At 56.1% G+C, this 14534-nt stretch overlaps 5 protein-coding genes across 5 annotated transcripts; all 5 read left to right on the forward strand.

Moving 5' to 3' along the window:
- Nucleotides 1–1514: 1514 nt before the first annotated feature.
- LBRM_27_0800 (conserved hypothetical protein) lies at nt 1515–2747 on the forward strand (the record flags this gene model as incomplete). The annotated part of the gene is made up of 1 exon (XM_001565789.2): nt 1515–2747. The coding sequence occupies one exon, from the start codon at nt 1515–1517 to the stop codon at nt 2745–2747; it is 1233 nt and encodes a 410-aa protein (XP_001565839.2).
- A 1899-nt stretch (nt 2748–4646) lies between these two features.
- LBRM_27_0810 (putative reductase) lies at nt 4647–5249 on the forward strand (the record flags this gene model as incomplete). Its single annotated transcript, XM_001565790.1, has 1 exon — nt 4647–5249. The coding sequence occupies one exon, from the start codon at nt 4647–4649 to the stop codon at nt 5247–5249; it is 603 nt and encodes a 200-aa protein (XP_001565840.1).
- Nucleotides 5250–8661: 3412 nt separating this feature from the next.
- Nucleotides 8662–9267, forward strand: LBRM_27_0820 (NADH-ubiquinone oxidoreductase 20 kDa subunit,mitochondrial precursor; the record flags this gene model as incomplete). The annotated part of the gene is made up of 1 exon (XM_001565791.1): nt 8662–9267. One exon carries the CDS (start codon nt 8662–8664, stop codon nt 9265–9267), a length of 606 nt encoding a protein of 201 aa, XP_001565841.1.
- Nucleotides 9268–12298: 3031 nt separating this feature from the next.
- Nucleotides 12299–12631, forward strand: LBRM_27_0830 (conserved hypothetical protein; the record flags this gene model as incomplete). The annotated part of the gene is made up of 1 exon (XM_001565792.1): nt 12299–12631. The coding sequence occupies one exon, from the start codon at nt 12299–12301 to the stop codon at nt 12629–12631; it is 333 nt and encodes a 110-aa protein (XP_001565842.1).
- A 907-nt stretch (nt 12632–13538) lies between these two features.
- LBRM_27_0840 (conserved hypothetical protein) lies at nt 13539–13922 on the forward strand (the record flags this gene model as incomplete). Its single annotated transcript, XM_001565793.1, has 1 exon — nt 13539–13922. The coding sequence occupies one exon, from the start codon at nt 13539–13541 to the stop codon at nt 13920–13922; it is 384 nt and encodes a 127-aa protein (XP_001565843.1).
- Between the last annotated feature and the right edge of the window lie 612 nt (nt 13923–14534).

Here is a 14534-nt window from a genome sequence, read left to right on the forward strand (position 1 = left end):
CGCCTCTTGTTTTGGTATCCGCTCCTCCCTCCCTCCCTCCATCCATCCACGGCCATCCTATGCACAGCCACTACTGCTCCCCATCACAAGAGGGAAGAAACGAAAATGACGAGAGGCCTTCGACGGCACCTCGTAGGTGTGGGCCCACCGGTACCACTTCCCCCCCCCCCCCGTGTGAATACAGGAATGGTGAGCAAAGCCAGCACTGGCATCACGTACACCTTTTTAACAGATCTTCAGCAACCTAAGTAGCGGTGCTACGGTGGGCCGCTTCAGCAGTGCGTGTTAGTCGCCGCTTCTAGCATGGAGCCCGCTAGTCCTTATTCTCTTCGACGCTCTCCCTCTCTCTCTTTTCTTCCCTTTGCATTTCAGTCTTCACAGCGTCCCCCGATGACAACGGACACCTCAGCGCGGTATCTCCGGGTCTAGTACTCACTCCATGTGGAGAGGTCAAGCACACACCTCCCTCTCACTGCCAAGGCACCGCGCTACCTTTGGTGATGGGGAGGGGGGTCAAGTACCTACAACTTAGGGGAGGCCAGAGCAACGTATCACTGCTGGTGCCGGCGGTCACGTCCACAGCGGCGTAGCGTCGGAGTTACCTGCGACAGCGAACACTGTTGTGCCACTCATACGATAGGCAAAGTGTCCTTGTACTCAAACGTATCGGCCTCTGTCGTGACTGACAACTGGTTGTGGGATGCACTACGTGGCGATCGACATGATGGGAAGAAGCTGTGAGGCGACCTGCGGAGTGGTGTGCTGGCGGATCTCGAGGCAGGGGCCGTGCTCAGTTGACTGGGTCGGCGCATTGCTGTAACGCGCGTGTCTGTGGCTGCCATCGCACCACGTGATGAGCCCCTGTGGCAGGACGTGGTGTCGTGTGGGGTGGGAGGATCGCTGTAGGAGAGAAGGCGCTCGCTACAAAAAAAGCAAAAAAAAAGATTTGCAACTTGTTCATGATGCGAGTTGCCTCACCGGCGGCAGCTCAGGGTCCGGTGCCACACTCTTTGTGGGAAAGCCAAGCAGCCTGCCCTGGGGTACGGCTGTGCGGACTCTTTGTGTCGGCGGACCAGTCTGAACCGGGGCTGTGCCAGAGACAAGCGCAGTCATGATCACATTGAGGCCCCGCTCACTGTGCATCGTGTTGACGGTGCAACAACCGGAAGTGTGGGCATGCTGAAAGAGAGGGACTTCACAACATTCTGTGCGGACCGTCTCCATTTTTTACACCTCTCCTCCCTTCTTCACTGGGGCGTACTGCGTGGGTTGCGTGGTGGAATTTTTTTGTTCTGCAGCGTGTTCCCCACCCCTACCCCCTCGCCCTTTGACACTGCACTCCGAGACATTCATCATCACAGCGAGAACAAGAGAGAGAGGGTGCCGGGTAACCCCCCCAAAAAGGGTCTAAGTGGACCGTGCACCAGCCCAACGACCCACACCGTCGTCTCCTGTCATAAGTCCCCCCCCTCCCTAGTCCATTTCTTTTTCTTTTTCAAGCTACGGTAACCGAGATGGAGTATCAAATCATCTCGAGCAAGGGTGACAAGCTCGCACTTTGCATTGACGATGAAATGACCGTGGGGGATGTCAAAGGCGTCGCTGCAGCGATGTTGGACGCCCCCGAGGACGTCATCATGACGGTCTCGCTCAACGGCAGACTCCTTAAAGATGACGCAGAGACCTGGGGGGAGCTGCGCGGACGCCTCTTCCGAAGCCAGCAGCCCCACCCCATGCAGCGCAAGCTCTTCTGCAACGTGACGGATCGCCCAGTGGTTGAGTCGCAAAGCGCTGAGATGCTGCGCATGTTGCCGTCCAGGGAGGAAAAAAAGCTGGAACAGGAGAAGGAGCGCGAAAAGGTGGCCGCGATGGACTCGATGGTAGACTCACTTGCCGACAACCCTGCGTTACTGGAGAGCATGCTGAGCATGAATCCGATGATCAAAAATATGCAGAAAAAGTCTCCCGAGGTAGCGCGTATGTTGAAAGACCCCGACACACTGCGGATGCTTTTGAAGTCCTCTGTCGACCCGCAGCGACGGCGAGAGATGGAGCGCAACGCAGAGCTGCAACTGGCCCACATCGCTGCCTTGCCTGGGGGTCAGCAGATGATCAACCACTACATGGATCAGCTCACGCAGGACGAGGAGGAGAGCGACATACAACGGCAACTGCGCCTTGGCACGTCGTCGATCGAGGTGAGCAACGAGCTCTACCACCCAGACCCGACCAAAGAGGCGAACAATGACCCGTTGCCGAACCCGTGGGCTACACCGGCTGGGACGGCGTCAGGCGCCGTGCCTCAAGCAGCCAGTGCCTTTCCATTTGGCGCTGCTGAGGGTTTTCCCTTTGCCAACCCATTCGGCTTCCCGCCTGCACCCGTCTCTTTCAGTGGCGCTGCCACTGACACAATAGGATTCCCAGTTGTAGCAGGCACTGCCCCCGCGCTATCGGGCGAACCGGACCAGGCAGCCATGGATGCGATGGTTAATGTAATGTTGCGATCGATGAGCACGTCACCGCCAACACCGACAGCTACCACCGCTAGTTCACCGCCACCTTTGATTGCGGCGCCAGCGGGATCTGCAATTCCATCAGCGTTGTCTGAGGAAGTCATGCAGCATGGCCTGTCGACACTGCGTGATATGGGATTTGAGGACGAGGCTCTATGCCGTGAGGCGCTGACGGTTTGCGGTGGCGACGCGGAGGCGGCTGTGGAGTATATTGCGGAACATCAGGTGGAGTAGGGGCGTGCTGACATTTATCCTGTCGTGCTTGTGCAAAGAAAAACTAACGGCTTGCAGGCAACGGCGCTCACCTTCTTTGCGAAGCTCTCTTCCTCCGTGGGGACAGGTGGTGCGACGCTGAAAGACATCAAGTAAGGAGTGGCAGCTGCGTGTTATAAAAAGCAACACACTCCGGTAAAGCCACACAAGACTGCGATCATCTTTGCTTGCATCTGCCGCGCTGAGCAAGAAACAGTGGTGATGGACCCTGGTTCGCTGCTAAGGCTGCTCAATCAACGAAACATAGAAGAACAAGTGTGGTGATTGTTGCGAGCTCAGTCTCCTGCCGCATGGCGCTCGGCACGGACTTTGCAAGGACGTACAACAGCAGCGATGTAGGGTACGTGTGCGCAAATGCCAGAGTTACAGGCCTGTCGTGTGCGCCTCCCACTTCAGTTTGTTTGTGCACATTTTGCAGAATCATCGACCTTCTCGATGCGCTCCACACGACAATGCCCCATGTCAGAGATACCGGCGACAGCTGGAGAGTCTGTGGACTGTGTTGCCGGTCTCGGACACCAAACCCAACATTTCCTGTTACCCGTACGACGGGCCCCGCTGCCGCCGACCCCGAGCAGAACCCTGGACCCTGCCTGCGTGCATGAAGGCGTGCAGTCCACTCCGGTGCATCTGGCGCCGGTCGCGCAGCACGTACCCGCGGAAGGGCGGGAAGAGCCCGTACGACGCATGTCCCAATTCGGCGGCCGGAGGGTTCCTCCTAGAGGGCCGGGATTCACCTGTGGCGCGGCAAAGCGGTGGAGAGGAGTTGTGGTTGTGTGCCCATTGAGTTGTGGGCGGCCTGTACTTGGTGGAATTGGGGGTGGGGGACTTATTGCAAGCAAAAAAAAAGGAAGGAAATGTGTACGTTTGTGCTTATGCTGCTTATTCGCGTGCCTCGAGTTCTCTCTTTCTCTCTCTCTCTTGTGGGGGACGTTACATCGATGAAAGGGAGCCGGAAAAATAGACTCAAAACGGCTTACTCTTTTTCAGGATACGTTGGCTGGTGGTGGTGGTGGTGGTGGTGCATGCATGCTGTTTTATAGAGAGAGGCATGTGGCCCTCTTTGTTCCTTGGCAAAGGGTTACGTGTCCGTATGAAATTTTCCTCCTCCCACACCTCGTCCGACACATCGACTGTGTTCGACTGTTGTTCTGCGCGCTTGTTCTGTGTTGAGCTGTCTAGGCCTTTCTTCTGCGTCTATCTCTGTGATGCCGAAATGGAGGTTTCTCTCTCTACCCCCGTCAGAAGAGGAGGGAGGGCTGCCACTGTCATGTATGCGCTTTGATTGATCTTCGCTAACGCCTGCTCTCTACTTCTTCGCTTCTTTTATGCGCGTTATGTTCTGGTGAGTGACACGATGCATCGCTGACACACGTTCTACCGGTGCCCGCCCAGCCGGGTATACAGCTGCCGGTTGCCGTTGCACAACGTTGTGAAGGACGTGAACGGCGAGGAGGAGAAATGAACAGCGCGATGCGCTTTGCTTTTTGCTGTGTTGCGGGGGCAGTGGGTGCGTGGGTGTGGCGGCCGTCGCTGGCCCAGAGTGCGGAGTGCTACCGCGGCATTCAAAACCCACTCACATTCCGCAATCCACAACGCAAAGGTCAAGTCTTCAGCCAGCGCTATGAACCGTATCAACTAGGCGAGATCATCCCCATCACTTCTGACGTAGCGCTTTTCCGCTTCCTTCTCCATAACAGCGAAGATGAGTTTAACTTGAAGCCGTGCTCGACACTCCAGGCGTGCTACAAGTACGGTGTGCAGCCGAAAGACCAATGCCAGCGCTTCTACACCCCTGTGACAGCCAACCACACACAAGGCTACTTCGACCTCATTGTGAAGCGAAAGAAAGACGGCCTCATGACAAATCATCTGTTCGGCATGCATGTCGGTGACACGCTGCTCTTCCGCAGTGTCGCCTTCAAAATCCAATACCGCCCAAACCGATGGAAGCACGTGGGCATGATCGGTGGTGGCACCGGTTTCACTCCATTTCTGCAGCTCATCCGACACGCCTTGATGGAGCGCTCGGATTCCACGGAGGTAGACGAGACGAAGCTCTCCTTCCTGTTTTGCAACCGTACGGAGCGGCACATCCTCCTCGGTGGTGTCTTCGATGACCTCGCAAGGCGGTATCCAGATCGGTTCCGGATGTTCTACACAATCGACCTCGCCGTGGACAAGGAGAAGTGGCTGGAGCGGGAAAATCACTTCCTCGGATACGTGACGACCGACATGATCTGCCGCAGTATGCCGGCGCCGGAGGAAAAGAAGAAGATTGTCATGCTATGCGGACCGGACCCGCTGCTGTCGCACGTGGCCGGGACCCCAATCTCAACTATGTCCTCCATGTCTGGTAGCCTCAATATCCAGCCCATGGCAACGGACATCAACAATCTTGTCAGCCTCGGGGGTCTTTTGAAGGAGCTCGGCTACGATAACACTGACGTTTACCGCTTCTAAAGAGAGGCCCAGGAGTTGGGGTGCCGTCGGGCCGTCGTCACGCGAGCACGGCATACGCGTCCAGTCCTCGCCAGGGCTGCCTTTGCTCAGCAACGCGCGCGCGCGTGTGTGTATGTTTCACTGAAACCCACGCACTCTTGCAGCTGCGCCCTTCATACTTCTCGAGGCCCGTTTCCCCACGATCGAATCGGGGTACACGCAGTGAGGAAAGGGAAGCCGGACGCCGCCCCATAGCCCAGCCCATCAACCTGTTCGTCACACAACCCGTTTCGCTTTTATAGGTCAAATGCCACAAAAGAAAAGTGAAGAGCATCACGACTGGACAACACTGCGCCATCGAAGTGGGTGATTGGCGATGGCGCAGTGTGGACACGATCTTTCGCTTCGTGTGCTACACAGCTCCTTGAGGACCCCCAGCCTTTTCCCTTGTCTCTTCTCTTGGTTTCGTGAGCACACCGACACCGATGTGCTACGGTATTGGCGCGCCACCCCCCCCCCAAGAAAAAAAGGGTGAATGATGACGAGTCCTACTTCTCTTCTCCTCCATCTTTGCCTGCTGGTAAGTAAGATCAGCCTTTCCTCATCGAACGAAAGCGAAACACAAACAGGCATACGACTGCATCTCCAACAATGGCCGATCTGCGCCACACCGTGTGCGCCTCAAACAAGCCGGACCGGTCCTGGTGAGGCTTTAATGCGGGGATCCCTGCATCCCACCTGGGGATGGACTTGTCACCCTACATTGAGACACTTTCACTCTGTCAGTCACCGACTTTGATGAAGACTGCCCGTCCATCAATCAGTGCGGCATCACAGAGGATTCATGGGAGGGCCCCGTGGGAAGCTCCGCTCGGTGGAGTTGTTGCCCCCCTTCCCCCAACGCAGCCATCACACAACTCTTGCGATATGAAGTACGCCTCCCAGACGCGTGCATTGCACAGTTTGAAAGCTACGAGCATAGGAAGCACCTTAAAAAAGAAGCGTCAAAGTCTTCTCTGCCTGGCAGAGACAAAGAAAAGGAGGCGAGCAAAGAGGGCTGCCCCATCTCTCCGAATTAGTGGGGGGTGCTTAGGACGCTCCATTCCTACGCCGCCTTCCACGAGTTCGAACTCGAGCTCAAACACACCGAGGGCAAGTTGAGACGACTCTTTAGCGGCTCCCTGGCTGTTTGCAACAAGCTCACCTGCAAGGTTGTGCCGGTTCCGAATTTCTGCTCTTCGCTGCGGGAGGTGCGAGTTCAGATTGCCGCCCTGCGCGCTCATGTCACACGGCAACCCCAGCTTGCCATCCCGCCCCAGCAAGGGTGACTGCCTTTACCGAGCTGTCCCAGTCCCATTCATCGCGTCCAGGGCACAAAGTGCTCAGATGACGCTCGCATCCGTGAATCTCGGACCAGAGAGGGTAGCAACGGACTGCCGTAGGTACGGGACGTGGGCCGTTGTGAGGAGCAAGCGCCTAATGGCGACGTCAGGGTCACCAACGTTGCGAAGTGAAACGGGTATGTGTTGTTGCGGCGGTTGTCGAGGTCGTTGGTGACTTGTACAGCGCGACAGAAGATAGTGGTAACGGAATCTGTGAAAGGTGTGGAACAGCTCACGCAAGGGAGGCGGAGGACCACCACGTGGTCACAAATGCGCAGCCTGTGGTCCCCATTAGTCCTGTTCGCGAGTGTGGCCGACCTCCCGCTAAGCGAGCATGCCGCCGTGCTGTTCCTTCATGCGATGGGGGACGTTGGTGCAAGCAAAGCACATGTTTACTCGTCACATCATGGACATTCGGCAGAGGCAGGGTGAGCGCAATCAAGGACTAGCGCTAATGAACGCAGCGGTTGGAGCGATTGGCGCTCCGCCTCCTGTCCAACAGGCCAAATTGCTGAGCGCAGCCCGTCTGTTCTCCGTGTGTGCCGCTGCTGCTGACGTGGGGAGCGGCGGGTCGATGGGGCGTGGCCCCCAGTCCCATGAGCCACGGCGCACACCCCACCAGCCCAGCGGCGGGATCGCCCCGCGCTGTGGGTGCCGCGACCAAATGTAGCAGAGCCCGGCGCATTCCGCTCCAATTTGCTCTGCGTAATGCGCGTGTGCGCTGGCGCAGTTCCTGATAGCGGCAGGAGGAGGGAAGCGACCGGCCGAGAAAGTCCTTGTGCGCCCCACGCCTCGGATGGGCGGCGTCTTTCTTTCCTGTGGAGACTTCGTTTACAGCACGAAGAAGGGGCCAGTCTACACGTCCTCTACACACCACCCGAGGCGAGTCCGCCGCCGCTGGCGATTTCATGCCTGACTGGGCATACACCAAGCCACCCTACATTGGAGCTTCGCAGTACGCTACGGCGCCGAACAAGTCAGCGCCGCACGCCACTCAGCGACTCCGTCGCTGAGCTCTCATACACGGCCACGCCTGAACTCATCATATCGGCCGTTCATCCTGCAGACGGCCCGAGCCGGGACCCCGCGTATGAAAGGGGCGGGGCCTGTACTGTGGTCGAAGTCGTGGAAACGATATGGTGCTCGTCCGTGAGAAGGGAATGCAGAAATCAGATTCCCCTCTCTGCCCACGGCCAACACAATTTGTGGACACCGCCCCATAGCAGGCGCAATGCAAAAAAAAAAAGAAACAAATGGAGCCCCTAAGAACGATGAATTACGTTTTTCTGCTTCCCATCGCTCTCTCTCTCTCTCTTTCTGGCGCACTCTTTGATCTTTCCGTAGCGAGAGACAAGCATCTTCACACACACACACACACAACTTCATGCGTACACGCCAGTGCAGGTAAGCGTGCAGTCACTCAGACACGAGGTAAGGCTGCTTCTTCATGAACTGATGAAACGCTAGTGTGTTGTGTCGGTTTGAGCAACTACAGAACATAGTTGAGTTACTCTTCCCTAGGACACTCGATGAAGTGGGCTGGGAGGGAGAGTGAAGAGAAAAATGCAGGTGAGATATCTATGCGGGGGTGCACCACCACCTCCGCCCTCAGTGAACAACCCGCACTCCGCGCAGAAGTCGTGTGCACTAACAGTTATGCGGTGTAAGTGGGTGTGTTTGTTCTTCGCGTATGGATTTTGTTTAAAAATGGGCCCGTCGTGGAAGAGTTAATGAGTCGAGTGACCAGCCAGACAGTGGAATACCTGTGCTTCCTCCCTCTTTATCCCCTCTCTGTTTCTTTCCCCGCCATCTCCCCCCTTACATGCTCTTCACCTAGTCATCGGATCGACAGCACCCTCAGAGATATCAGGTGGATCGTACACAACGCCAGCCATTTCACACGGAGTTGGCCACAGTCAACTCCACTCTCTTCCCCCCCTCTGCTTGCACGTGCTGCCATTCCCCCCCCCCCTCCTCCCCATCCGCTAGTCTCTACAGTCTAACGTCTTCACTGCGCTTTGTGATATCTTATCGTTGTTTCAGGACTCACCATGCTGCGCCGCACACATATCGCCTTTACGGGCCGCGCCATGATCTCGCGTGGTAGCCCCGAGTGGTCTCATCGCCTTGATCTAAAGAAGGGCAAGAAAACGACGCTGGCACACAAGCTCGGTACCAGCAAGCCCAACAACGCCCTACAGTACGCGCAGATGACGCTGCACGACTTGACGGAGTGGGTCTTGGCCTACTCGCCCTGGCCGCTCACCTTCGGTCTTGCCTGCTGCGCCGTGGAAATGATGCACTCCTACTCGTCGCGCTACGACTTGGACCGCTTCGGGATCGTGCCCCGTCCGTCTCCTCGACAAGCGGAGATCATTATTGTATCCGGCACCGTAACGAACAAGATGGCACCGCTGCTGCGAAACATCTATGTGCAGATGGTGAACCCAAAGTGGGTGATTTCGATGGGTAGCTGCGCCAACGGCGGCGGCTACTACCACTTCTCCTACGCTGTGCTTCGCGGCTGCGAGCGGTCGATCCCGGTCGACTTCTGGATCCCTGGCTGCCCGCCGTCTGCCGAGAGTCTCGTGTTTTGTCTGCACAACCTGCAGAAGAAGATTCGCTGGCACGAAATTCAAAAGTATTCGGTGCGGTAAGCTGCGAGAAAGACGACAGAGCGAGCGAGAGAGAGAGAGAGAGAGCGAGTCGCACACGTACGTGATCGAGTGAATACGTGTCACGGAGGAATAGGAGGGATAAGGCAATGCGAGGCAAGCAAGCGAGCAGGCGAAGCAGATAGCGGGGTGCGATCCCAAAAAGGGACATCGGCGGATGCAGGCAGCCACTGCAATCTCGTATTTGTGGACGATGTCGAGGACATGCCTCTACATCGCGGGACTTTCTCCTTTGTAGGTGCGGGCGTGTCCACTGCCTCCGCCACCCTCAGTTCTCTTTCCCTCGTGTGTGTGTGGGGGTGTGTGTGGCCTTAGATCGTTGCTCTCTCTGCATCCCTTTCCTATCACGGCTTTCTTCGATTTTGCTTCTCTCCATTCCCGCGTGCGGTGCATCAGTGCATCGTCGTGGAGCTTTTCTTGAATGTAGAGGAAGTGTTTCCAGGCATGTATGTAAAGGCCAGACTACTGCACTCTTTCGCTTGCTTGCCGTGGCGGAGTGCGTGCGTGAGTGTGTGCTGGCATATCTCTCTTCCACACTATTCTGAATTTGCTGTAGGTTGGCGCTGTTGTTGTTCTCGCTCACTCTTTTGCTGCCTCTCTCTCTCTCCGCCCCGTGCCACCATGAGGCACACAAACAAACACCACACGTGCACGCCTCGCTGTGTGTGTGTGTCTCTCTTTCTTTACCGCTCTCCCCTCTGCCAACTCACATTTCTCTGCTCCATCTTTCTGATCGTTGGTGGATTTGGCGGCTTTAGTATGGGCAGCTGTGGGTCGTGTGGTCCTTTGTCGTCACCGTACGCTGAACAAGAGCAACGCAACTCACTGCACGTGCTTTCTCCCAAAAAAAAAAAAAACAGGTACATAGGACGGGCCATGCGCATCTTCGCGAACGCATGTCCTCGCGCTCCGCACTGCCGCTATAGCTGCGGCACTGTGAAGGCTTCTGTGGTGAGACATAGAACCCGGCATCCGGCGTTTGTGTAGCCTTTGTGTGATACCGGTGTGCTGTAACAGGCACAAGAAGTAAACGTATTGTGATGATATCGCACAGCGCCGCTTTCACACCTGTGGGCAAGTAGACGCTGTCCTTGGCCTTCTGGTGAGGTCCGCACTGCACCACAGTCATGTGAGCCGTATTACAGCAGGTGCCGCAGCTATGCTACGGTGTGGGGAGCCTTGTGGAAGGGACACGTTCGACCCCCTTGGGCAACGGCTTCCTTGTTCACTCACGCGCTCCGACGCATGCTTGCATCCGCGCTGTTTCACGTGAATGGATTTTCTCAGTGTTCCCCTCTGGATGCATCTCTGAGCTTTTTTTCTTGTTCCTTGCCCTTTGGATGTTTCACATCACTCAGCGCATCGATACACACGTGCACGCGCCGGCACGTGTCCTTTCTTCTTGGAGTGTCGCTTGGTCGCGCACCACCACCGTAGAGAACACATTCAGCCGCAAAGCAACGTGTGGACTTCCATCTCTGAGTATCCCGGCTATATTGAGTATTATTCTCTTCAAGCTCAACTCAGCTAAGATGGCTGCGGAGTACCCATGCAATACATTAGTGGGGGACGTCAACACGTTCCCCTGCTGTGGCAGTGTCGGGGTGTGTTTGAAGTTAAGACGGAAGAAACCGCCCCATGGAGGGGCTGCGTGGTCGTCTCCTGGGTTCCTAAACACACGCGATGGTGGCTCCTCACAACACGAAGGAAGCACTCCACATGTATGCTGAGGACCCGTGTCATCCGGCGCTGTAGCCATATGTATGCCTGTGGGCGCTGAAGCGTCGTTGCTGTAGATGAGCATCGCTCTCGGTCACGGTATGGATCAGGGTACCTGTAACGGAGAGAACGGCGTGCACCAGACGCGTAAGGGCGTGGTCGACGTCAAGCGTTTGTGGTGAGCCGGAGTTGGCGAGAAGAGACCGGGGGAACACCGAGTGGACAAAAGACAAACACTCTTGCGCCAGTGTTGCTTCGAGTCAAGCTCACCTGTGCCTTCCCCTCTGGCGTCATTTGCTCTCTTTTTTTCCCGCAGAGTGTACGCGTGATGACATATGTCGCGCACCCCAACACGTTTCCTCAATCCCCGGACTGCCCCATTCCCTGAGTCTCTCTTCTTATTCCTTCTGCACTTCCTTTTTCGGCTTCTATGCACCCACTAAAAACTGGTGTCGGCTGGTCTGCCGAGGCGCCTCCATTGACTCTGGCTGTTGCAGTGATGTTTACCACGGTGGTGGTGGTGGTGGTGGGTGTGCTGCGTTGTCCAGCACGCCGATGTTTGTGTTCCTCCTCTGTTGCTTTTGCCACCTCCATCCTCTCTTCATTGCTGTTCTTGTTCGAGCGCGTTGTCAGATCAGCCTTCCGTTGTTTCTACCTATCTGTCCCTTATCTGCTACGGTGTCTTTCTCTCTTGTTGCCGCTCTTGCTACGGAGCACCTTGGGCACATGTGCGCCTTGCGCCCTACCTGCCTCGATGAGCACACATACCGACCTACGCGCAAGGCACGCATAACATGGAGGCACAACTACACAGATGAAGCGTGTCTGCAGTGCGTGAAAGCTGAAAGACGGAAAGGTGGGGGGAGGGGCGGGAAGACGAGAGACGAGGTCCGTGTTGGCCGGATGGCCACATACTACCGTCTTCTCCCCTCCCCGCTATCCCACCTCCTTATTGGATTTGGTCACACATGCTGGCAACTTTGGGGGTATCGTGGCCTTCGCTCTCGTTGTGCCTCGGGGGACTACCTGTGTGGACTGCCAGCCTTCCCTCGCTCTTTCTCCTTTTCGTATGCCTTCTTTTCTTCACATCGACGCACTCGCTGCTCAGGCGCCTTGACCGTTTAGCTTCACCGAGGCCTTCGCCCTTCTCTTTTTTCTCTCTCTCACAACCCCATATGGCTTAGCACACGCTCGCGCACGGCTCTGCTCACTTTGCACGCATGCCTCTCCCGTGAGTCCCTCCTGTGTTTTCCGATCGCTTTTCATCTCTACCTACACAAACTCAGACGAAACCATGCTGCACGTCGTCCTCTTCAAGTTCGACGCGAAGAAGTTCGCGCAGGAGTTCCCGGGCGACTCGCTCCAAGAGGAGATTAAAGCAATGCGCCAGGCTGAGATCCCCGGCCTCGTCGAGGTGATCATGAGTGCCAAGAACATCATCCCCTGGGCTGGCTACCAGGATGCCTCGGGGGGCTACACACACGCATTGGTGTCGCGTCACGTGAACGCGACTGCACTGCGCATCTACGCCAATCATCCAGTGCACAAAGCACTGCAGGTGCGCTTCTTCAAGTGTCTCGCGGCGCCGCCTCTCCGCATTGAGCTCGACATTCACTCAAACCTGTAAAAGAGGAAGAACAGAACCCCTGAGGTGTTCATTGCTCTGATCCACGTAAGGCCTCAGCCTATGCGTCCACCCACGTGAGTAAGCCCTGAGGTGAAACTCAACATGTAGCGTGATGGGCACCTCTCACAACCTTTGTTGTTGCCTTGGGGTACGTGTGCGCGTATCGATCAACAGCGGCTACCAAAAAAAAAAACGACTCGCCTGTATAACAGCCATTGCTTGGCGGAGGGCAATCGTGATCGCACCAGTGTCAAATCTCGCTGGATATGAAGCTGATTTTAACAAAAGAGAGATGCGATGCATCTATGCGGTGACGACCTCCACCTACTGCGAAACCACCTGTGTGCGCGCGTGCACGTCTGCTCCCACCTGCGCTCATCTGCCTGCGTGTTCCCCGACAGACTTCTTCAGCCCTACCTTCATCGCAGGTGATGCACAAGTTATGGTTAATATCTTGTGTGTGCGTGTGTGTGTGTGTGTGTGTACCCCTCCGCATGCGCCCCCACAACTACCGCTTGTGCAATGAGATCCACCTGGTGGTTGCTTCGCCCCTGCTTTGTGCACGGGACATCTCTTTCTCGTCTTGCCCCACCCTCTCTCCTTCGCGTCTCGCTGTTGGGTCGACTGTTGCTCCTCCACCTCCCTTTTATCGTTTGTATGTCGCTGTGTCTTGGACTTTCCGTCGACAGCCCCCCAAGTCCTGATCCGCATCACAACGGTATCAATCGCAGCAGTGTAGCAGGCGCACGCCTATCACGTACGCATATTCAGCACACGCCCCGCCACCCCCCCTTCCCTCCAAAAAAAAAAAAGAAAAGAAACCGTCGGTTACGAAAGGCAGAAGAGACGTTCTGTTCACGTGTGTGTGCCCGTGACTTCTATTGTGAAATACGTTGCGCACAACGCCATGGGGCTCGATGCGGCCAATTCAAAAGAGGAGGCTCACGAGAAATCCTTGAACCCGCTGGTGAACTCGGTCTGTCAATGCGTGCATCTGAAGCTGAAAGGGCCGCTGCAACTGGAGAAACTATGCGAGCTGCTCAAGCGGGTACGCACATCCGTGCCGGGCCTCATCGAGCTTCACTTTGGCGAAAGCATGACGCTATCTACGAACAAGACCGACTCTGCTGAGGGCAATACGCATGCCCTCTTCAGCCGCCATCAGAATGGGCACTACCTCAGAATGTATCAGATTCATCCGGCCCGCATGGACCTAATGAATTACCTCATGAGCACAGCGGAGCGCCCGGCGACAGTGGTTGACTTTGTGAATGTCACCTCAAGTCTTTGACCAGGTGCTGATACACCATACGCACGCACACTGACAGATAGACGCGCGCCGTCTTGTACGCCGCCGAATGGCGCAGAATAAAGAAAAAAAGATGCCGATCGCTGAGATGTGTGCTAATTAAGTGACGCACACCCACACTGCGTGGCGCCCACACCTCCGCCCTATTTCATACGCATATTCAATAGTAAAAGACCTAATCAATGGAACTGCACTTCACAAAACGACGCTCACACGCCAACGAGAGAAAGAGAGAGAGGAGGGGGGCATGAAAGGAGCAAATTGATGCGGGCAAGCGCAGAGGTGGTGGAGGTAGGGAAGAAAAGGTGAGGAGGGGATAAGGTGGCGCCTCCGCCTTGATGCGAAGGAGGGAGGGGGGTGCACTGGTTAGTGTGGAATTCGGGACAGGTGTCGGGCAGCACGTTGAAATGGTAAGCTGAGTCTCGAGAGAAGTATCAACACTACATGCATGTATTATATATATGTTGGTAGTGTATATTATATTGGGGCGGGGGGAGGCAGCAGAAAAGAAAGGGTCCCTGGGCGATACAGCAGTGCGGCGTGAAACGGGGAGAAAATCGGCCGATGAGGTCCCTCTGTTCGCAAGTCCTGCCG

Source organism: Leishmania braziliensis, chromosome 27 (genome assembly GCF_000002845.2).
Source record: "Leishmania braziliensis MHOM/BR/75/M2904 complete genome, chromosome 27".
In the NCBI taxonomy this organism is placed as follows: Eukaryota; Euglenozoa; class Kinetoplastea; order Trypanosomatida; family Trypanosomatidae; genus Leishmania; species Leishmania braziliensis.